Genomic DNA, 24,576 nt, shown 5'->3' with positions numbered 1-24,576 from the left:
ACGACGCTTTACAATGAAGTCCAACTAATTTTTACTTATTATGTAATAATTGTTAATAAATTTTTTTTATTCTTTTGTAATCGGTTCTTGAGACGTGTAAGAATTTTCAAGTATATGGAGTCATCTTGAAGCTACTGATAATTCTGCTGAAAGATCAAGCTAGTGAATTGTGTGTTACCTGGATTATGGATAAAATTTAATACCAACATAATGGTCTCATACGATTAGAGAAGGATTTCTTAGATGCGCTTCTGCAGCTCAGCAAGCGGAAGTATATCTAACCAATCTAAAAAAAAATGTGTCAAACAAGCGATTAGCTTAGAACTAGAGGTCCCGCAGTAGTCGAAATTCGACTATAATTAATTGGAATTGTAAGTTTGTAGACTATTATGATTGTATTTTATACATTTTATACTTCTATAATAACAAATTTTGCCAAGACTACACTATAAAAAATATTAACAAAGACAAACAATATTTAATGTATTCTCAATTTGACAACAGACGTCAAGAACAAAAGTTTGACAATAAATAATATGCATGCGTGTGTGCGTCAAATACATCGTATGTAGTGTGTATAATGTTTTCTTTATTGATTTAATGTATCTTTTATGCATTATTTAAAAAAAAAATTAGCATTGTGCACTTCTTCTCTATATTCTCTATAAGTGTGGAAAATTTCATACTCCTCCGTCCGCGCAATTTTCGTAAAAAGGGATACAAAGTTTTTGCTTCACTTATTAATATATAGATGACTCTAAGCTATCTATAAATTAATAAACTTTTCTTTATTAAAATTTTATGGTAAAAAAATATATATTTATAATACCTTAAATAATGTTTATGGATAAAGAGAATTGTACCAATACAATTATGTTATTTATTGTTTTCAGATTAGTGTTAATGCGTCTTTATTTATTTATCGAAGATTATGGTGAAATTAAACTACAAAACCATTGTTTTATTTATTTATTTTTTCTTTAAATATTTACAATATTAACAAACACGTTAGAGCAAAAACTTAGATTGGCAGTGATTTTAAAGTACATTTATTATTAAGTATTCAAAATTAGATTCTCCGGCAATAAAATTTGGCACGAATGTTATTTGTATTAAGAATAAATAAATAAAATCTTATGTGAGCATCAACAATTGATTGAAAGTGAAATTGATTAGCATTGATTGAAAAAAGGAGGTGCCATTTTAATTATTTTTATAGAATTGATAATTTTGAAAAACTCATAAATTTTTTTATAAATAATCAGTGTAGTTTTTTTCTTAAATTAACTAACAGAAATCTTCATCGCTCTTCAAAGTGTTAGCATCATCAGTGACAGACAAAATGGGGTAGTAGCCCCGAAACAATTTAAACTATGTATAAACATGGCACTCTTTTCGTTTTTCTATCAATGTCACCCGTTTACTTACACTAAGTACAAATATCACTGACAACCTGTTATGAGTCGTCTATTATCAAAGGTGGCAATCTGTGCATTTGGACAAATCAATTTTATTGATATGTCAATACAGATTGATTTGAATATAATCGTCTCCTTCAAAGAATACGGTTCAAAACCTGCATTAAATAAAGGTTAATAGTTAACCTGTTATTTATCTAAGATGTCGTTCCGAAGAGTTTTGTGACTGCCAATGGAATACAAAGTCAATAATTCGTTTTTCTGATTTACCAATCATTGTCCAAAAGTCAGATTGCCGGCTTTGATAATAGTCGACTCTTATGGTTGTTATACACCACGCTGAAACATAAGTTTTAAAAGTGTTTTTAATCATGACTTCATGCTTAGAGCTGAAATTCTAAAATTATTTTGAGCTTATCAATAAATTCATAACAAAAATGACATTTGAGTTTTACACAGAGTATATAAATTAAAATCTGTTTGAATAAAGCCAATGATGGCGTCATTTAAGGCCAAACAATGGTCAAACTTATTTGATTAACAATGTATTTTCCGATTGTATTCCTTTATTGAGTTTTTATTAATCAGCTAGCCTATTCCTCGAAATAGTTTTTGGATCTAACAAAATTAAATAATAGCTAATAACCATTGTCATATTTAAATTAACGCAAAATCTCTCAAATTCAATGTGAGCAAGTATAAACCAAATCATCAGACAAATTTTTTTTTAAATTTGGCATTATTTTTTATCGTAATCTTTAATTGGTATCTATATAACTACTTTATATAAAAATTTTGATGGGTGGGCTTATCAGTTCAAGTGCTTTGGTAAAAAGCTTTTCCGGCACTGGCGTATTAGACTTCTACCAATATTTCAGCATATTTCTCATGGCGTTTATTCAAAACGCTTAGCAATATTAAAACAGGTAGCGATAAAGATCCGAAATGTGTAAAATTCTCATTATTAACTACAAAGTCCACATAAAAAATGTTAGAAGTATGTTGAGATATGGTTCAGTAACTGTTAGATTGTTTCTACAGCTACTTATACACTATTTTTATTGAGCTTGTAACATCACTACCTAAATTCGAAGACACTAGAAACAGTATTTCATATAAACACAAAAACATAATTACTTTTACTTTAGAAAATCTTTACTTTATTATTCGTGTCTCTTGTGACTTCGCTACCGTAAAACTATATTTTATTCCTTCTTTTTTTTACCATAAGGTACAATTTTGTTCGATAATTGGTTTTTAAAATTTCAGTCCAAATAGGCCGCGTATCCAAAAACGTTTTAAAAAATAACTCATTTTTATTTACAAATGTTAGAATTTTGTGATTTATTATTTAGTTTAACCTTTCCTATATTTACAATGAATAATCAAGTCATAAATTAAATTTTGTAGATGTCGTTATATGCAATTATTGCTTGTTACTTCCATAGGATATATGTATAGAAATATATAAAAAAACGTAATACATAGAATGCTTTAAGTGTAAAACAGATATTATGACATACTGTTAAATACTATTTTTAATTAAATTAAAAATTCTCCAACACTAATCACAAAGAAACAGCCTAGGTTATTAAGAGAGAAAGTATTATGTATCCAACAACTTCGAAGCTATTACTTATTTGGATATTATGTTTACAATATCATTTAGATTTCTCAGTAATCCGTTGCTGAGTGAGCTGTGAAATCGGAGTACAGTAAAATAAATGAAATAAGTGCGACTATTTTTTAATTCAGTGGTTAAAAAAACTAGTCAACAATCGATCGTGCGCTGTTTAAGTTTGTGAACAAGGACTGCTTACCCATAATAAAAATGTTTAACTAACAATACCAATAGTATCTAATTACTCGTATTTTTTTTATTTGCTTGTAGCAGTCTTTATTGTCCTTATACATGTATTGTGAAATCCCTTCGTTCCTGCTCCTGACGCTGTTGGTATCTGCAATTTATTAGAAAGCTCATTTAATATGTTAGTACAATCTAGCGGTGAAATATTTGTCTCTCTCTCGCTCGGTCTCTTCTTCTTTTTATCTATAAAAATACAAAAACTTTCCAAGTATCAGATGGAGAGTTCTAGAAAAATAATAATTATCAAGCTCTAAAGAATGTGGACTTAAAATGTCAAATAGTTTTTTGATTTGACATAATATATTCCGATCAACGGTTCACAGTTATATCTTATGTTCATAGTCCTGGTCGGCGTTGTATCGCGTTCCGATCCGGCAGGTTTGTTCTGATCCAGTGGTGTATCCCGGAAAACCATCGGCATCACCCACGTAGCCTTTCGAGCCGCCGTATCGCGGAGACTAAATCATAAAATCATTAATAATATTGTAAAACACATAAACTACCTTGTACCCTCGTAGCAACCTCCACAAAAGGGTTGGATGTACACACATCATCACTATAAGTTGAATTATTAGCGTTTACCGGTTTTGCCAATCAAACGTATCACATTGTTTTACCGGTTTAATTACTGCATCAATCATTCGTTTTGACCTAGATGACATAGTTGATAGTTAATCTTATACTTACTGTCCATTAAATATTAGAAATCCTATCCTTCGCGCGGCTAAACGGTCCCTCGCTTCCCGCGTAAAGCTCATTACCTACACTATACGATATATAACTACGGTAAAGATGAACATACGACAATACGCACTCTGAGTATCTTTGGTTCTATTGCAAATAATATTTTTTTTATTAGGTGAAACGATAAACGATGTTATAAAGTATTTGAAAATCTAAAAATGTAATTTTCGTAAATTTATTGGCTACGAGGAAGTGTCGAATTGTTTATTCTGCATGTCTGTTCACGTTCTTTGCATTCGATTAAGTTCAAACATTACACAGCTGTTATTGAGACTAAGAGTAAGTAGTTGAATGTAAAAAAGAAGGCGCCCTAACTTCAACAAAATTAGTGAATTTCACATAAAATTTCGTAACATTCTTATTTTTTTAAATCGATAACAGTTTGATGGAGCATGGGTCATGGGAGCCATGGGTGAATACGCTTTTTTTTATGATTGAAAGATTACTGGTGGCCCCGAGGCCTTTCCAGTTTCACCAGGTCAGGTGGGCGAGCAAAGGCTCACCCAGGGGGAGTGGGATTTGTTAACAACTATCCGAGCGCCTCCGAAGGAGACCTAACAACTCAAGAGCAATAGCTTCGCGAATGAATCTACTACCGGATCGGAATTGCGACCTACCGAGAAGATCCGCCGAGAAACTCAGCAGGCTGATGCACGGGTTAGGTTGCACATCGACCTCTTTGTCGAGTTCGACGCGTACGGTTACCGGGGTTCCCCAGCCTGCTCCTAGTCTTAGAGCTGAAGGTATCTAATGCAAGAGTTATTGGATCTAATGAATCCGTAAGGACGTGTCTAGGGCGACGACGGTGATTTGCTCCTGCGTGATCAGGATTCAGAGAGTAGTCAGCGGCGGCAACGATAAGACGATTATCATGAAGCATAGCCTTATCGAAGTACCGTTCCGACACTGACTTCATGTATTTGCGGATCGATTCGAGGCCCAGGTCATCGTGTAGGTCGACGTTCCTCATGAATTACGGAGCCCCGACGGCTAACCTGCAAAAGCGGGATTGTAGAGATTGGAGGGTGTATATGTGTGTGCGGGTCGCGTGAGCGAACACCACACTTGCGTAAGTCATGACGGACCTTATGCAAGTTTTGTAAAGTGTCACCTTGCTCCGAAGGGACATTTTACTCCGCTTACAGATCATGGGATAGAGTCTGTCGAGAATAAATGCGGCACGGTCGCGGACTGTTTTTATATGCGGGCGGAATGTTGCAAATGCATCCAGGGTGACTCCCAGGTACTTAACCTTCCTGGCCTAAGGTATAAGCTGGCCAAAGAGGGTGATCGGGAGTGTGATATTTCTCCTCTTAATGTGGGAGGAAATAAGCGGTGAGTTTCCCCTTTGAAATAACACGGCTGTGCTTTTTGCTGAGTTTCGTTTCAGAACCACTGTTCGAGGGTCAAGGCTGCGCTCTGGAGCTTACTCGCGATTAGGTACTTGTTTCTACTTAAGTAGTAAGCAGTTATGTCGTCAACAAATAAAGCTAGCTGGGTTGGCGGCGTCCGGGGAATATCGTTAATAAATAAATTAAATAGGAGCGGAGAGAGAACGGAGCCTTGCGGGACTCCAGCCGTGAGTGGTTGCGGGGAGGAGCGGGCTCCCTCTACTCGATATCGAAAAGAGCGATTCGACAAGAAGTCCCGTATGATGAGCATGAGACTGTCCGGCACGCCCATGTTGAATAGTTTGAAAATCAAACCATTATGCCAGGCTTTGTCGAACGCTTTTGCGACATTGAAGAAGAGGGCTCCCGTGTATAATGGTTTTAGTCGGTTAAGCCCTACGAGAATGTGCTCCGTGAGGCCATGCACCTATTGTACGTATGACGAGCATCCTACGAGTGAGCCGCGCGTCTAGTTATATTAGTATTTACCGCGGTAATCTCTCACACCTCTACAGGGTTCTTTGCCGGGCGAAGATCGGACATTTGAGAATGAGTTCCGGGAAGTCAGGGTTATTACAACAGTTCCGCATACTCAGTGCGGGGATCTCAATAAAAAAAATCATGACTATACAAAATCTGGATGGTGCTGCGAAACTAGTGCGCACATACTATGAGGAGGATGAAACCCCCTGAATACATAGTGTAATTGCTTACTTCGTAAACAGCAAAAGATAAAGTCACATCATCTGCTCTAAGGAGATAAAGGGTACCAGCCAAAGTAAATTCTTTCGAATCACGCTTTTAAGCTCGCTAATTACATAGGTACTAATTAATTTAGTTAATATTCTATTGTTTGATTCTAACTTATTTAGCTCTATTGCTTGCACCGTTCACAAGAAAACAAAAACAGTCGTTCAGAAATTAATATACAATCGACCCATTGACCCATCTCAAGTTTTTTTTTCGTTGCATGATTGGATGTAAGGAGGAGGAGAAGGAAAGGATGCTATCTGACTATGTCGGAAATTTGGCACTATTGCTGGAGCTTCCCGTTGGGAGACTTAGAATTAAACCCAAGACAAGGTGGAAAGATGCAGTACTGAAGGACAAAAGGGAAAGCAATGTTGCTGACGAGATTGTCGAAAACAGAGCGAAGTGGAGGAGTAGAATAAGGAAAGCTGACCTCATCACCATTTGGGATAAATAGCTAGGAAGAGAGAATGAGATTGCGTCATTGGATGTACGATATCACTGTCGACCTGTCCGGATTGAAATGCGGGAAACTGTTAAAAGTATCATAATTGAGACTTCGGCCCATGTTTTAAGATGGGTGGCACCTTAAAATGTCTATGGACTCCACTAACCACATAACATCAACTGGACCATGATTCGTCTGGCCAAGTTTGTGTCTACAAACTGTCAAATGATACAAAATAAAATACTATATAATTAGGTTATTGAAAAACAGAGATCTAACAAAGAATTGATGTGATAATGACTGATCAAAATGCATCGTAAAACGATGCTACTTCTTAGTCTTTGTGCTTCGACTAAATATTAAATATTTATTCAAGTTCAATTTAAAATAATTTGCATATTTTTTTATTGAGGATGTTTCCTGTTAATAGCTCTATAAATTCTGAATTCTGAAGGAGAAACAACTCATTACTTTAATTACAACGTCACCGAGTATCTTCGTATACCAAAATAATAGCTGTGATCAAAATGAAATTACTTCTATTCCTGGTACTCGCCATCTCTGCATACCAGTGTTTTGGCTACCCAAAAAAACCAATAGATTCTCAATACGAAGTGAAAAACAAAGTAATTATTGTTACTGGAGCTGCTCGAGGTATTGGTTATGCAATAGCCGATAATTTTCTCGAAAAGGGAGCAAAGATCATAATCATACTAGACATCGATGTGCCCAAAGGACGAGACGCCGCGGCAACTTTAAATACAAAATACGGAAAGAACAGCGCGGTTTTCATCAAGTGTGACGTCACGAAAGATCTAGATGAAGTCTCCCAACTAATCCTAAGAAACTACGACGTAGATATTTTGGTAAATTGCGCAGGAGTGGTCAACGAATTTGATCCTAGAAAGACGTTGACGACAAACTCAATAGCTCTTATCGAATGGTCCCTTAAGTTCAGAGAGTACATGAGAAAAGACAATGGTGGAAAAGGCGGAACGATTATCAACATTTCTTCTATATACGGGTACACAATAGACCCGTTCTTGGTTTCGTATAAGGCGTCAAAGTTTGCTGTCTTAGGGTTTTCCAAATCACTGGGTCATGAATTGAACTACAAGATTACTGGAGTCAGGGTGCTCGTTATATGTCCCGGTGCTACAGATACAAGATTGGCAAAGAACGTTAAGGTATTCCCCGAACACAACGAGCTCTTCACAAGGCTCACAGACAAAGCACAAAAGCAGAGTGCAGATGCCGTTGGTAGGGGAGTCGTGCAAGTTTACAAGTCAGCTAGAACAGGTACGGCTTGGGACATTATTGGGGGGACACCCCCTGTTGAATCGCCTCTTGCAGCATACACTTCCATGAAAGAAATCTTGGAAAGTTAAAAAATTTCTTTAACTATGTTTTACATTTACTTTTTTAACACTTTCAAGTGTACTTACACTTAAGATTATAATCTCTAGTTCTTTATTATCAGAGACATATAGAACACGCGCACATATCCTTGATATTACTAAAATCTATTGACTTCTGAAACCTATTCCACGCTTTGGGATATAACGTCTTATCGAATTGCTTCACGGCAATCCTGCCCTTCAGATCCGAACGCAAGACTGTCTCGCGGCAGAAATAATCAGGATAATGGAGCCTACTTGTGTTTATTGTACACGTTACAATTATTCGAAACGACAGATTTAATAAAGAAGATATTGAATCTTAAAAATTGTTTTAATTATGACAAGTAAATAGTTTAAGATCACATTATTTTACCTAGAAATTGCTCATGAAAAAATGTTCATTACGTGTTTATTGTGCAAAAAGAAAATTATGATAAAAACCCAAAAACGACGCTTTACAATGAAGTCCAACAAATTTTTACTTATTATGTAATAATTGTTAATATTTTTTTTTATTCTTTTGTAATCGGTTCTTGAGACGTGTAAGAATTTTCAAGTATATGGGGTCATCTTGAAGCTACTGATAATTATGCTGAAAGATCAAGCTAGTGAATTGTGTGTTACCTGGATTATACATATTATATACATATTATATATTTATTGCTTGATATATATATATATTTTTACCATAAAATTTTAATAGAGAAAAATCTATTAATTTATAGAAATCTTAATCGTTCTAAGCTGATCGCTGGCGTGACACATTTTTCCTAGATTGGTTAGATGTACTTCGACTTTTTTTTGCCTAGATGGGTGGACGAGCTCACAGCCCACCTGTTGTTAAGTGGTTACGGGAGCCCATAGATATCCACAACGTAAATGCGCTACCCACCTTGAGATATAAGTTCTAAGGTCTCAAGTATAGTTACAACGCCTGCCCCACTCTTCAAACCGAAACGTATTACTGCTTCACGGCAGAAATAGGCTGGGTGGTGGTACCCACCCGCGCGGACTCGCAAGAGGTCCTACCACCAGTAATTACGCAAATTATAATTTTGCGGGTTTCATTTTTATTACACGATGTTATTTCTTCACCGTGGAAATCAATCGTGAACATTTGTTGAGTACGTATTTCATTAGAAAAATTGGTACCCGCCTTAGATTCGAACACCGGTGCATCATTCAACACGAATGCACCGGACGTCTTATCCATTAGACCACGACGACTTCCCGTTAATGCCCCTGCTTATGAATAAAGAGAATTGTACTAGCACAATTATGTTATTTATTGTTTTCAAATTAGTGTTAATGCCACTTTATTTATTTATCGAAGACTAGCTGTCCTGGCAGACTTCGTAGTGCCTCAATCGATAAACAAAAGACACATCAAGGGGACACATCAAAGGAAAAACAAAATTGTTTGTTTTTATATAATTCCGAGCTTTTTTTATATTTTCTCACCTTTTAAACCTTCCACGAATAATTCAAGACCAAAATTAGCCAAATCGGTCGAGCCGTTCCCTAGTTTTAGCGTGACTAACGAACAGCAATTCATTTGTATATATAGAGATTATCGTGAAATTAAACTTCAAAACTATTGTTTATTTGTGTTTTTTTTTCTTTAAAAATTGGTACTCGCGTGAGATTCGAACATCGGTGCATTGCTCAACACGAATGCACCGGACGTTTTATCCGTTAGGCCAGGATGACTTCAAAAGAATATAAGAAAGATATAAAAAAAACGTAATACATAGAATGCTTTAAGTGTAAAACAGATATTATGTCATACTGTTAAATACTATTTTTTATTAAACTAAAAATTCTCCAACACTAATCATAAAGAAACAGCCTAGATTATCTGGAGAGAAAGTATTATGTATCCAACAACTTCGAAGCTATTACTTATTTGGATATTATGTTTACAATATCATTTAGATTTCTCAGTAATCCGTTGCTGAGTGAGCTGTGAAATCGGAGTACAGTAAAATAAATGAAATAAGTGCGACTATTTTTTAATTCAGTGGTTAAAAAAACTAGTCAACAATCGATCGTGCGTTGTTTAAGTTTGTGAACAAGGACTGCTTACCCATAATAAAAATGTTTAACTAACAATACCAATAGTACCTAATTACTCGTATTTTTTTAATTTGCTTGTAGCAGTCTTTATTGTCCTTATACATGTATTGTGAAATCCCTTCGTTCCTGCTCTTGACGCTGTTGGTATCTGCAATTTATTAGAAAGCTCATTTAATATGTTAGTACAATCTAGCGGTGAAATATTTGTCTCTCTCTCGCTCGGTCTCTTCTTCTTTTTATCTATAAAAATACAAAAACTTTCCAAGTATCAGATGGAGAGTTCTAGAAAAATAATAATTATCAAGCTCTAAAGAATGTGGACTTAAAATGTCAAATAGTTTTTTGATTTGACATAATATATTCCGATCAACGGTTCACAGTTATATCTTATGTTCATAGTCCTGGTCGGCGTTGTATCGCGTTCCGATCCGGCAGGTTTGTTCTGATCCAGTGGTGTATCCCGGAAAACCATCGGCATCACCCACGTAGCCTTTCGAGCCGCCGTATCGCGAAGACTAAATCATAAAATCATTAATAATATTGTAAAACACATAAACTACCCTGTACCCTCGTAGCAACCTCCACAAAAGGGTTGGATGTACACACATCATCCCTATAAGTTGAATTATTAGCGTTTACCGGTTTTGCCAATCAAACGTATCACATTGTTTTACCGGTTTAATTACTGCATCAATCATTCGTTTTGACCTAGATGACATAGTTGATAGTTAATCTTATACTTACTGTCCATTAAATATTATAAATCCTATCCTTCGCGCGGCTAAACGGTCCCTCGCTTCCCGCGTAAAGCTCATTACCTACACTATACGATATATAACTACGGTAAAGATGAACATACGACAATACGCACTCTGAGTATCTTTGGTTCTATTGCAAATAATATTTTTTTTATAAGGTGAAACGATAAACGATGTTATAAAGTATTTGAAAATCTAAAAATGTAATCGTAAATTTATTGGCTACGAGGAAGTGTCGAATTGTTTATTCTGCATGTCTGTTCACGTTCTTTGCATTCGATTAAGTTCAAACATTACACAGCTGTTATTGAGACTAAGAGTAAGTAGTTGAATGTAAAAAAGAAGGCGCCCTAACTTCAACAAAATTAGTGAATTTCACATAAAATTTCGTAACATTCTTATTTTTTTAAATCGATAACAGTTTGATGGAGCATGGGTCATGGGAGCCATGGGTGAATACGTTTTTTTTTTATGATTGAAAGATTACTGGTGGCCCTGAGGCCTTTCCAGTTTCACCAGGTCAGGTGGGCGAGCAAAGGCTCACCCAGGGGGGGTGGGATTTGTTAACAACTATCCGAGCGCCTCCGAAGGAGACCTAACAACTCAAGAGCAATAGCTTCGCGAATGAATCTACTACCGGATCGGAATTGCGACCTACCGAGAAGATCCGCCGAGAAACTCAGCAGGCTGATGCACGGGTTAGGTTGCACATCGACCTCTTTGTCGAGTTCGACGCGTACGGTTACCGGGGTTCCCCAGCCTGCTCCTAGTCTTAGAGCTGAAGGTATCTAATGCAAGAGTTATTGGATCTAATGAATCCGTAAGGACGTGTCTAGGGCGACGACGGTGATTTGCTCCTGCGTGATCAGGATTCAGAGAGTAGTCAGCGGCGGCAACGATAAGACGATTATCATGAAGCATAGCCTTATCGAAGTACCGTTCCGACACTGACTTCATGTATTTGCGGATCGATTCGAGGCCCAGGTCGTCGTGTAGGTCGACGTTCCTCATGAATTACGGAGCCCCGACGGCTAACCTGCAAAAGCGGGATTATAGAGATTGGAGGGTGTATATGTGTGTGCGGGCCGCGTGAGCGAACACCACACTTACGTAAGTCATGACGGACTTCATGCAAGTTTTGTAAAGTGTCACCTTGTTCCGAAGGGACATTTTACTCCGCTTACAGATCATGCGATAGAGTCTGTCGAGAATAAATGCGGCACGGTCGCGGACTGTTTTTATATGCGGGCGGAATGTTGCAAATGCATCCAGGGTGACTCCCAGGTACTTAACCTTCCTGGCCTAAGGTATAAGCTGGCCAAAGAGGGTGATCGGGAGTGTGATATTTCTCCTCTTAATGTGGGAGGAAATAAGCGGTGAGTTTCCCCTTTGAAATAACACGGCTGTGCTTTTTGCTGAGTTTCGTTTCAGAACCACTGTTCGAGGGTCGAGGCTGCGCTCTGGAGCTTACTCGCGATTAGGTACTTGTTTCTACTTAAGTAGTAAGCAGTTATGTCGTCAACAAATAAAGCTAGCTGGGTTGGCGGCGTCCGGGGAATATCGTTAATAAATAAATTAAATAGGAGCGGAGAGAGAACGGAGCCTTGCGGGACTCCAGCCGTGAGTGGTTGTGGGGAGGAGCGGGCTCCCTCTACTCGATATCGAAAAGAGCGATTCGACAAGAAGTCCCGTATGATGAGCACGAGACTGTCCGGTACGGCCATGTTGAATAGTTTGAAAATCAAACCATTATGCCAGGCTTTGTCGAACGCTTTTGCGACATTGAAGAAGAGGGCTCCCGTGTATAATGGTTTTAGTCGGTTAAGCCCTACGAGAATGTGCTCCGTGAGGCCATGCACCTATTGTACGTATGACGAGCATCCTACGAGTGAGCCGCGCGTCTAGTTATATTAGTATTTACCGCGGTAATCTCTCACACCTCTACAGGGTTCTTTGCCGGACGAGGATCGGACATTTGAGAAAGAGTTCCGGGAAGTCAGGGTGGTTACAACAGTTCCGCATACTCAGTGCGGGGATCTCAATAAAAAAAATCATGACTGTACAAAATCTGGATGGTGCTGCGAAACTAGTGCGCACATACTATGAGGAGGATGAAACCCCCTGAATACATAGTGTAATTGCTACTTCATAAACAGCGAAAGATAAAGTCACACTATCTACCCCAAGGAAATAAAGGGTATCAGCCAAAGGAAAGAAATTGAGTTTATGAAGATTCTGATGATTGAGTCTGAATGAGAGATATTATAATAAAAATGACGAGTAAATCGACACCCAACTAACTTAAATTCTTTCGAATCACGCTTTTAAGCTCGCTAATTACATAGGTACTAATTAATTTAGTTAATATTCTATTGTTTGATTCTAACTTATTTAGCTCTATTGCTTGCAACGTTCACAAGAAAACAAAAACAATCGTTCACAAATTAATATACAATCGACTCGAATATTAACTGAAGTGAACAGATCGGCCCTTGACCCATCTCAAGTTTTTTTTTCGTTGCATGATTGGATGTAAGGAGGAGGAGTTTCCTCCTGGAAAGGATGCTATCTGACTATGTCGGAAATTTGGCACTATTGCTGGAGCTTCCCGTTGGGAGACTTAGAATTAAACCCAAGACAAGGTAGAAAGATGCAGTACTGAAGGACAAAAGGGAAAGCAATGTTGCTGACGAGATTGTCGAAGACAGAGCGAAGTGGAGGAGTAGAATAAGGAAAGCTGACCTCATCACCATTTGGGATAAATAGCTAGGAAGAGATAATGAGATTGTTCACTTCATTGGATGTACGATATCACTGTCGACCTGTCCGGATTGAAATGCGGGAAACTGTTAAAAGTATCATAATTGAGACTTCGGCCCATGTTTTAAGATGGGCGGCACCTTAAAATGTCTATGGACTCCACTAACCACATAACATCAACTGGACCATGATTCGTCTGGCCAAGTTTGTGTCTACAAACTGTCAAATGATACAAAATAAAATACTATATAATTAGGTTATTGAAAAACAGAGATCTAACAAAGAATTGATGTGATAATGACTGATCAAAATGCATCGTAAAACGATGCTACTTCTTAGTCTTTGTGCTTCGACTAAATATTAAATATTTATTCAAGTTCAATTTAAAATAATTTGCATATTTTTTTATTGAGGATGTTTCCTGTTAATAGCTCTATAAATTCTGAATTCTGAAGGAGAAACAACTCATTACTTTAATTACAACGTCACCGAGTATCTTCGTATACCAAAATAATAGCTGTGATCAAAATGAAATTACTTCTATTCCTGGTACTCGCCATCTCTGCATACCAGTGTTTTGGCTACCCAAAAAAACCAATAGATTCTCAATACGAAGTGAAAAACAAAGTAATTATTGTTACTGGAGCTGCTCGAGGTATTGGTTATGCAATAGCCGATAATTTTCTCGAAAAGGGAGCAAAGATCATAATCATACTAGACATCGATGTGCCCAAAGGACGAGACGCCGCGACAACTTTAAATGCAAAATACGGAAAGAACAGCGCGGTTTTCATCAAGTGTGACGTCACGAAAGATCTAGATGAAGTCTCCCAACTAATCTTAAGAAACTACGACGTAGATATTTTGGTAAATTGCGCAGGAGTGGTCAACGAATTTGATCCTAGAAAGACGTTGACGACAAACTCAATAGCTCTTATCGAATGGTCCCTTAAGTTCAGAGAGTACATGAGAAAAGACAATGGTGGAAAAGGCGGAACGATTATCAACATTTCTTCTGTATACGGGTATACAATAGATCCGTTCTTGGTTTCGTATAAGGCGTCAAAGTTTGCTGTCTTAGGGTTTTCCAAATCACTGGGTCATGAATTGAACTACAAGATTACTGGAGTCAGGGTGCTCGTTATATGTCCCGGTACTACAGATACAAGATTGGCAAAGAACGTTAAGGAATTCCCCGAACACAACGAGCTATTCACAAGGCTCACAGACAAATCACAAAAGCAGAGTGCAGATGTCGTTGGTAGGGGAGTCGTGGAAGTTTACAAGTCAGCTAGAACAGGTACGGCTTGGGACATTATTGGAGGGAGACCCCCTGTTGAATCGCCTCTTGCAGCATACGCTTCCATGAAAGAAATCTTGGATAGTTAAAAAAAATTCTTTAACTATATTTTACATTTACTTTTTTAACCCTTTCAAGTGTACACTTAAGATTAGAATCTAAAGAATAAAGAAGAGATTGAATCTTAAAAATTGTTTTAATTATGACGACTCGAAGTAAATAGTTTAAGATCACATTATTTTACCTCGAAATTGCTCATGAAAAAATGTTCATTACGTGTTTATTGTGCAAAAAGAAAATTATGATAAAAACCCAAAAACGACGCTTTACAATGAAGTCCAACTAATTTTTACTTATTATGTAATAATTGTTAATAATTTTTTTTTATTCTTTTGTAATCGGTTCTTGAGACGTGTAAGAATTTTCAAGTATATGGAGTCATCTTGAAGCTACTGATAATTCTGCTGAAAGATCAAGCTAGTGAATTGTGTGTTACCTGGATTATGGATAAAATTTAATACCAACATAATGGTCTCACACGATTAGAGTAGGATTTCTTAGATATGCTTCTGAAGCTCAGCAAGTTTATGACTGGTGGTAGGACCTCTTGTGAGTCCGCGCGGGTAGGTACCACCACCCTGCCTATTTCTGCCGTGAAGCAGTAATGCGTTTCGGCTTGAAGGGTGGGGCAGCCATTGTAACTATACTGAGATCTTAGAACTTATATCTCAAGGTGGGTGGCCCATTTACGTTGCGGTAGGCAGCGGCTTGGCTCTGCCCCTGACATTGCTGAAGTCCATGGGCGACAGTAACCACACACCATCAGGTGGGCCGTATGCTGGTCTGCCTACAAGGGCAACAAAAAAAAAAAAGATGTCTATGGGCTCCAGTAATCACTTAACACCAGGTGGGCTGTGAGCTAGTCCACCCATCAAGCAATAAATATATATACATATTATATATTTATTGCTTGATATATATATATATATTTTTACCATAAAATTTTAATAGAGAAAAATCTATTAATTTATAGAAATCTTAATCGTTCTAAGCTGATCGCTGGCGTGACACATTTTTCCTAGATTGGTTAGATGTACTTCGACTTTTTTTTGCCTAGATGGGTGGACGAGCTCACAGCCCACCTGTTGTTAAGTGGTTACGGGAGCCCATAGACATCCACAACGTAAATGCGCTACCCACCTTGAGATATAAGTTCTAAGGTCTCAAGTATAGTTACAACGCCTGCCCCACTCTTCAAACCGAAACGTATTACTGCTTCACGGCAGAAATAGGCTGGGTGGTGGTACCCACCCGCGCGGACTCGCAAGAGGTCCTACCACCAGTAATTACGCAAATTATAATTTTGCGGGTTTCATTTTTATTACACGATGTTATTTCTTCACCGTGGAAATCAATCGTGAACATTTGTTGAGTACGTATTTCATTAGAAAAATTGGTACCCGCCTTAGATTCGAACACCGGTGCATCATTCAACACGAATGCACCGGACGTCTTATCCATTAGACCACGACGACTTCCCGTTAATGCCCCTGCTTATGAATAAAGAGAATTGTACTAGCACAATTATGTTATTTATTGTTTTCAAATTAGTGTTAATGCCACTTTATTTATTTATCGAAGACTAGCTGTCCTGGCAGACTTCGTAGTGCCTCAATCGATAAACAAAAGACACATCAAGGGGACACATCAAAGGAAAAACAAAATTGTTTGTTTTTATATAATTCCGAGCTTTTTTTATATTTTCTCACCTTTTAAACCTTCCACGAATAATTCAAGACCAAAATTAGCCAAATCGGTCGAGCCGTTCCCTAGTTTTAGCGTGACTAACGAACAGCAATTCATTTGTATATATAGAGATTATCGTGAAATTAAACTTCAAAACTATTGTTTATTGGAGTTTACTCCTTTAGAATCGATTTACATATATAGGCCCGGGGTATGAAAATTATGGGGACCAAAATCGTACTAGCATGTCATACGAAATGCGTTATGCGCCTGATTGCGCATGTCACACGAAATGCGTTATCGCAGGTGACGCCGGACTGCTGCGCCGGCAGTTCGCCACAAAGCCTCGTACTGATCGCGCGTTTCTCTCATTATTGTATTTTCATATATTTGTTAGTCGTTTGTTTTGTGTCTCGTTAATTTGTTAATAATCTGTAGTGTATCGTGTTGTCGTAATATAGAACTATTTCTCGTATTGTTTCGTTTAATTTTTTATATCCAGTAAACTCCAGTCGTGCGTCGGAGCGGACACACACACTTTTTTTTGTGTATTTTTTTCTTTAAAAATTGGTACTCGCGTGAGATTCGAACATCGGTGCATTGCTCAACACGAATGCACCGGACGTTTTATCCGTTAGGCCAGGATGACTTCAAAAGAATATAAGAAAGATATAAAAAAAACGTAATACATAGAATGCTTTAAGTGTAAAACAGATATTATGTCATACTGTTAAATACTATTTTTTATTAAATTAAAAATTCTCCAACACTAATCACAAAGAAACAGCCTAGATTATCTGGAGAGAAAGTATTATGTATCCAACAACTTCGAAGCTATTACTTATTCGGATATTATGTTTACAATATCATTTAGATTTCTCAGTAATCCGTTGCTGAGTGAGCTGTGAAATCGGAGTACAGTAAAATAAATGAAATAAGTGCGACTATTTTTTAATTCAGTGGTTAAAAAACTAATCAACAATCGATCGTGCGTTGTTTAAGTTTGTGAACAAGGACTGCTTACCCATAATAAATTATTTTTAATTAATAATACCAATAGTACCTAATTTCTCGTTTTTTTTAATTTGCTTGTAGCAGTCTTTATTGTCCTTATACATGTATTGTGAAATCCCTTCGTTCCTGCTCTTGACGTTGCTGGTACCTGTAATTTATTAGAAAGCTCATTTAATATGTTAGTACAATCTAGCGATGAAATATTTGTCTCTCTCTCGCTCGGTTTCTTCTTCTTTTTATCTATGAAAATACAAAAACTTTCCAAGTATCAGATGGAGAGTTCTAGAAAAATAATAATAATCAAGCTCTAAAGAATGTGGACTTAAAATGTCAAATAGTTTTTGTGATTTGACATAATATATTCCGATCAACGGTTCACAGTTATATCTTATGTTCATAGTCCTGGTCGGCGTTGTATCGCGTTCCGATCCGGCAGGTTTGTTCTGATCCAGTGGTGTATCCCGGAAAACCATCGGTATCACCCACGTAGCCTTTCGAGCCGCCGTATCGCGGAGACTAAATCATAAAATCATTAATAATATTGTAAAACACATAAACTACCTTGTACCCTCGTAGCAACCTCCACAAAAGGGTTGGATGTACACACATCATCACTATAAGTTGAATTATTAGCGTTTACCGGTTTTGCCAATCAAACGTATCACATTGTTTTACCGGTTTAATTACTGCATCAATCATTCGTTTTGACCTAGATGACATAGTTGATAGTTAATCTTATACTTACTGTCCATTAAATATTATAAATCCTATCCTTCGCGCGGCTAAACGGTCCCTCGCTTCCCGCGTAAAGCTCATTACCTACACTATACGATATATAACTACGGTAAAGATGAACATACGACAATACGCACTCTGAGTATCTTTGGTTCTATTGCAAATAATATTTTTTTTATAAGGTGAAACGATAAACGATGTTATAAAGTATTTGAAAATCTAAAAATGTAATCGTAAATTTATTGGCTACGAGGAAGTGTCGAATTGTTTATTCTGCATGTCTGTTCACGTTCTTTGCATTCGATTAAGTTCAAACATTACACAGCTGTTATTGAGACTAAGAGTAAGTAGTTGAATGTAAAAAAGAAGGCGCCCTAACTTCAACAAAATTAGTGAATTTCACATAAAATTTCGTAACATTCTTATTTTTTTAAATCGATAACAGTTTGATGGAGCATGGGTCATGGGAGCCATGGGTGAATACGCTTTTTTTTATGATTGAAAGATTACTGGTGGCCCCGAGGCCTTTCCAGTTTCACCAGGTCAGGTGGGCGAGCAAAGGCTCACCCAGTGGGGGTGGGATTTGTTAACAACTATCCGAGCGCCTCCGAAGGAGACCTAACAACTCAAGAGCAATAGCTTCGCGAATGAATCTACTACCGGATCGGAATTGCGACCTACCGAGAAGATCCGCCGAGAAACTCAGCAGGCTGATGCACGGGTTAGGTTGCACATCGACCTCTTTGTCGAGTTCGACGCGTACGGTTACCGGGGTTCCCCAGCCTGCTCCTAGTCTTAGAGCTGAAGGTATCTAATGCAAGAGTTATTGGATCTAATGAATCCGTAAGGACGTGTCTAGGGCGACGACGGTGATTTGCTCCTGCGTGATCAGGATTCAGAGAGTAGTCAGCGGCGGCAACGATAAGACGATTATCATGAAGCATAGCCTTATCGAAGTACCGTTCCGACACTGACTTCATATATTTGCGGATCGATTCGAGGCCCAGGTCGTCGTGTAGGTCGACGTTCCTCATGAATTACGGAGCCCCGACGGCTAACCTGCAAAAGCGGGATTGTAGAGATTGGAGGGTGTATATGTGTGTGCGGGTCGCGTGAGCGAACACCACACTTGCGTAAGTCATGACGGACCTTATGCAAGTTTTGTAAAGTGTCACCTTGTTCCGAAGGGACATTTTACTCCGCTTACAGATCATGGGATAGAGTCTGCCTAGAATAAATGCGGCACGGTCGCGGACTGTTTTTATATGCGGGCGGAATGTCATGGATGCATCCAGGGTGACTCCCAGGTACTTAACCTTCCTGGCCTAAGGTATAAGCTGGCCAAAGAGGGTGATCGGGAGTGTGATATTTCTCCTCTTAATGTGGGAGGAAATAAGCGGTGAGTTTCCCCTTTGAAATAACACTGCTGTGCTTTTCGCTGAGTTTCGTTTCGGAACCACTGTTCGAGGGTCAAGGCTGCGCTCTGGAGCTTACTCGCGATTAAGTACTTGTTTCTACTTGAGTAGTAAGCAGTTGTGTCGTCAACAAATAAAGCTAGCTGGGTTGGCGGCGGCCGGGGAATATCATCATCATCATCATCATCAGCCTTTATCTGCCCACTGCTGGACATAGGCCTTCCCCAATGCCTTCCACATAATGCGGTCCTCCGCCTTCCGCATCCAACGACTTCCCGCCGTGCGCACTAAGTCGTCAGTCCACCTGGTTGGAGGACGCCCCACGCTCCTTGTACCCATCCGTGGCCTCCATTCGAAGACTTTCCTCCCCCACCTGGCGTCGCTGGCTCGACAGATGTGACCGGCCCATTGCCACTTCAGCCTGCTAGCTTTGAGAGCTATGACGTCGACTTTCGTTCTCCGTCGAATTTCTTCGTTCCTTTCTTCTTCGGGGAATATCGTTAATAAATAAATTAAATATGAGCGGAGAGAGAACGGAGCCTTGCGGGACTCCAGCCGTGAGTGGTTGCGGGGAGGAGCGGGCTCCTTCTACTCGATATCGAAAAGAGCGATTCGACAAGAAGTCCCGTATGATGAGCATGAGACTGTTCGGCACGCCCATCTTGAATAGTTTGAAAATCAAACCATTATGCCAGACTTTGTCGAACGCTTTTGCGACATCGAAGAAGAGGGCTCCCGTGTATAATGGTTTTAGTCGGTTAAGCCCTACGAGAATGTGCTCCGTGAGGCCAAGCACCTATTGTACGTATGACGAGCATCCTAGGAGTGAGCCGCGCGTCTAGTTATATTAATATTTACCGCGGTAATCTCTCACACCTCTACAGGGTTCTTTACCGGGCGAAGATCGGACATTTGAGAAAGAGTTCCGGGAAGTCAGGGTGGTTACAACAGTTCCGCATACTCAGTGCGGGGATCTCAATAAAAAAAATCATGACTATACAAAATCTGGATGGTGCTGCGAAACTAGTGCACACATACTATGAGGAGGATGAAACCCCCTGAATACATAGTGTAATTGCTTACTTCTTAAACAGCAAAAGATAAAGTCACATCATCTGCTCCAAGGAGATAAAGAGTATCAGCCAAAGGAAAGAAATTCAGTTTATGAGGATTCTGATGATTGAGTCTGAATGAGAGATATTATAATAAAAATAACGAGTAAATCGACACCCAATTGACTTAATTTCTTTCGAATCACGCTTTTAAACTCCCTAATTACATAGGAGAGAGGGGGGTAGCCCCGGCCATTTTTTTGTTTTCGATATTATGACTATATTTATTAAGTAAAATAATAAAAAAACTATTAAAAATAATCAAAATTATATTTATTTAAGATAAATATCGAAAACTCAGACAACAACATAATCCCTCTGTAATTAAAGCCACTTGAAAAAGTAATCATTTTGGTAAATATTTTCCTGCCATTCGTTTGTCCTTGTTAAACCTGTGAGGAATTTGAAGTTTTTTTGCTAAATCAAAGGCAAGGCGCAAAAACTCACTTCTTGTTAAAGGCATAAGACGGTTATCTAGATTTATAACATGCTCACAGAGTTGTCTTTCAAACTCAGGTTTGAATGTTTGTTCAAAGCGTCCTAATTTTGGTTTAAGACTGACCTGATAACCTTGTTTTATACCTTTAATACGATCTTGCAAAGAAGTACGTGGGACTTCGTATCGATCTGCGGCTGCTCTTTCTGAATATTTTTTGTCAAGGACAGCTTGAATTGCTTTTTTCATATTCTCTTTACTCCAGTCTCCGCGATTTGTAGTTCTATTCCTAAGTTTGGGCATTGTACCACTGCAACATATTAATATTGGGTGCTAGATTTAAACATATGAGGCATAATAGCGTCAGCTCCTATGGCCGGGGGTACCCCCAAAATCGATGGCTGGGGTTACCCGACACAACTTTCATCAAACAAAAAATTCTTATTAAAAAGCATATTATTACACATTCAGATAAACTTAGATATATGAAATAGAAATGTATTGAAATATGTAAAAAAATATAATCTAAATAATAACCTACGTTTATCCAATAAAAATAGCCTCCGAAACAATTGGTATCCCGCGCAACCAGTCCGCCAAAAACAAAATACTCAATTTATGTCCGAGCACCGTGGTCGGGTGACTTCCAACTGCCAGTATTTTTCAAATGGATAGTAAACGCACACAGACATAACACGTACTTATAGGTAACACTACGAGAGTCACTAGTATTTGCGGTGGCCGAGGCTACCCGTCGGCCGGGGCTACCCCCCGCTCCCCTACTAATAAATCTAGTTAATATTCTATTGTTTGATTCTAACTTAATTAGCTCTATTGCTTGCACCGTTTACAAGAAAACAAAAACAATCGTTCACAGATTAATATACAATCGACTCGAATATTAACTGAAGTGAACAGATCGGCCCTTGACCATCTCAAGTTTTTTTTTCGTTGCATGATTGGATGTAAGGAGGAGGAGTGTCCTCCTGGAAAGGATGCTATCTGACTATGTCGGAAATTTGGCACTATTGCTGGACCTTCCCGTTGGGAGACTTAGAATTAAACCCAAGACAAGGTGGAAAGATGCAGTACTGAAGGACAAAAGGGAAAGCAATGTTGCTGACGAGATTGTCAAAGACAGAGCGAAGTGGAGGAGTAGAATAAGGAAAGCTGACCTCATCACCATTTGGGATAAATAGCTAGGAAGAGAGAATGAGATTGCGTCATTGGATGTACGATATCACTGTCGACCTGTCCGGATTGAAATGCGGGAAACTGTTAAAAGTATCATAATTGAGACTTCGGCCCATGTTTTAAGATGGGTGGCACCTTAAAATGTCTATGGACTCCACTAACCACATAACATCAACTGGACCATGATTCGTCTGGCCAAATAGACACAAACTGTCAAACGATACAAAATAAAATACTATATAATTAGGTTATTGAAAAACAGAGATCTAACAAAGAATTGATGTGATAATAACTGATCAAAATGCATCGTAAAACGATGCTACTTCTTAGTCTTTGTGCTTCGACTAAATATTAAATATTTATTCAAGTTCAATTTAAAATAATTTGCATATTTTTTTATTGAGGATGTTTCCTGTTAATAGCTCTATAAATTCTGAATTCTGAAGGAGAAATAACTCATTACTTTAATTACAACGTCACCGAGTATCTTCGTATACCAAAATAATAGCTGTGATCAAAATGAAATTACTTCTATTCCTGGTACTCGCCATCTCTGCATACCAGTGTTTTGGCTACCCAAAAAAACCAATAGATTCTCAATACGAAGTGAAAAACAAAGTAATTATTGTTACTGGAGCTGCTCGAGGTATTGGTTATGCAATAGCCGATAATTTTCTCGAAAAGGGAGCAAAGATCATAATCATACTAGACATCGATGTGCCCAAAGGACGAGACGCCGCGGCAACTTTAAATGCAAAATACGGAAAGAACAGCGCGGTTTTCATCAAGTGTGACGTCACGAAGGATCTAGATGAAGTCTCCCAACTAATCTTAAGAAACTACGACGTAGATATTTTGGTAAATTGCGCAGGAGTGGTCAACGAATTTGATCCTAGAAAGACGTTGACGACAAACTCAATAGCTCTTATCGAATGGTCCCTTAAGTTCAGAGAGTACATGAGAAAAGACAATGGTGGAAAAGGCGGAACGATTATCAACATTTCTTCTGTATACGGGTATACAATAGACCCGTTCTTGGTTTCGTATAAGGCGTCAAAGTTTGCTGTCTTAGGGTTTTCCAAATCACTGGGTCATGAATTGAACTACAAGATCACTGGAGTCAGGGTGCTCGTTATATGTCCCGGTACTACAGATACAAGATTGGCAAAGAACGTTAAGGAATTCCCCGAACACAACGAGCTCTTCACAAGGCTCACAGACAAAGCACAAAAGCAGAGTGCAGGTGCCGTTGGTAGGGGAGTCGTGGAAGTTTACAAGTCAGCTAGAACAGGTACGGCTTGGGACATTATTGGAGGGAGACCCCCTGTTGAATCGCCTCTTGCAGCATACGCTTCCATGAAAGAAATCTTGGATAGTTAAAAAAAAATTCTTTAACTATATTTGACATTTACTTTGTTAACCCTTTCAAGTGTACACTTAAGATTAGAATCTAAAGAATAAAGAAGATATTGAATCTTACAAAATTGTTTTAATTATGACGACTCGAAGTAAATAGTTTAAGATCACATTATTTTACCTCGAAATTGCTCATGAAAAAATGTTCATTACGTGTTTATTGTGCAAAAAGAAAATTATGATAAAAACCCAAAAACGACGCTTTACAATGAAGTCCAACTAATTTTTACTTATTATGTAATAATTGTTAATAAATTTTTTTTATTCTTTTGTAATCGGTTCTTGAGACGTGTAAGAATTTTCAAGTATATGGAGTCATCTTGAAGCTACTGATAATTCTGCTGAAAGATCAAGCTAGTGAATTGTGTGTTACCTGGATTATGGATAAAATTTAATACCAACATAATGGTCTCATACGATTAGAGAAGGATTTCTTAGATGCGCTTCTGCAGCTCAGCAAGCGGAAGTATATCTAACCAATCTAAAAAAAAATGTGTCAAACAAGCGATTAGCTTAGAACTAGAGGTCCCGCAGTAGTCGAAATTCGACTATAATTAATTGGAATTGTAAGTTTGTAGACTATTATGATTGTATTT

The 24,576-nt window shown here is 38.1% G+C and overlaps 3 protein-coding genes and 1 long non-coding RNA gene across 6 annotated transcripts; 3 read left to right on the top strand and 1 right to left on the bottom strand.

Annotated features, from left to right (window-relative positions):
• Positions 1-954: 954 nt before the first annotated feature.
• LOC134198958 (uncharacterized) lies at positions 955-20,201 on the bottom strand. 2 transcript variants are annotated; one of them, XR_009973262.1, is made up of 3 exons: positions 10,839-13,312; positions 10,143-10,242; positions 955-3,376 (listed from the first exon to the last, which is right to left on the bottom strand). It is a non-coding gene; the product is annotated as an uncharacterized LOC134198958 (long non-coding RNA). The 2 variants fall into 2 exon arrangements; XR_009973261.1 differs by lacking the exons at positions 955-3,376; positions 10,839-13,312 and adding exons at positions 17,722-17,820; positions 18,418-20,201 and having other exon boundaries at positions 9,703-10,242.
• Positions 7,052-15,452, top strand: LOC101744052 (15-hydroxyprostaglandin dehydrogenase [NAD(+)]). Of its 2 annotated transcripts, none has more exons than XM_004933907.5 (2): positions 7,052-8,290; positions 15,087-15,452. In XM_004933907.5, exon 1 carries the CDS (start codon positions 7,146-7,148, stop codon positions 8,004-8,006), a length of 861 nt encoding a protein of 286 aa, XP_004933964.3. In that variant the 5' UTR covers positions 7,052-7,145; the 3' UTR covers positions 8,007-8,290; positions 15,087-15,452. The 2 variants fall into 2 exon arrangements, with proteins under 2 accessions (XP_004933964.3, XP_062524808.1); XM_062668824.1 differs by lacking the exon at positions 15,087-15,452 and adding an exon at positions 8,328-9,620.
• LOC101737234 (15-hydroxyprostaglandin dehydrogenase [NAD(+)]) lies at positions 14,050-15,103 on the top strand. Its single transcript, XM_004921472.5, has one exon. The coding sequence runs from the start codon at positions 14,141-14,143 to the stop codon at positions 14,999-15,001; it is 861 nt and encodes a 286-aa protein (XP_004921529.4). The 5' UTR covers positions 14,050-14,140; the 3' UTR covers positions 15,002-15,103.
• Positions 20,202-22,990: 2,789 nt separating the features above from the next.
• On the top strand, positions 22,991-24,048 carry LOC101746934 (15-hydroxyprostaglandin dehydrogenase [NAD(+)]). The gene has a single exon (XM_012688430.4). It carries the CDS (start codon positions 23,084-23,086, stop codon positions 23,942-23,944), a length of 861 nt encoding a protein of 286 aa, XP_012543884.3. The 5' UTR covers positions 22,991-23,083; the 3' UTR covers positions 23,945-24,048.
• Positions 24,049-24,576: the final 528 nt, after the last annotated feature.

The sequence above is a fragment of the Bombyx mori genome, chromosome 5 (genome assembly GCF_030269925.1).
Source record: "Bombyx mori chromosome 5, ASM3026992v2".
Lineage (NCBI taxonomy): Eukaryota > Metazoa > Arthropoda > Insecta > Lepidoptera > Bombycidae > Bombyx > Bombyx mori.
The sequence above is the reverse complement of the archived record's forward strand: the minus strand, read 5'-3'. Positions and strand labels throughout refer to the sequence as shown.

Coding starts and splice junctions, on each gene's coding strand:
- LOC101744052 (XM_004933907.5), top strand. CDS start 7,146: ATGAAATTACTTCTATTCCTGGTACTCGCCATCTCTGCATACCAGTGT.
- LOC101737234 (XM_004921472.5), top strand. CDS start 14,141: ATGAAATTACTTCTATTCCTGGTACTCGCCATCTCTGCATACCAGTGT.
- LOC101746934 (XM_012688430.4), top strand. CDS start 23,084: ATGAAATTACTTCTATTCCTGGTACTCGCCATCTCTGCATACCAGTGT.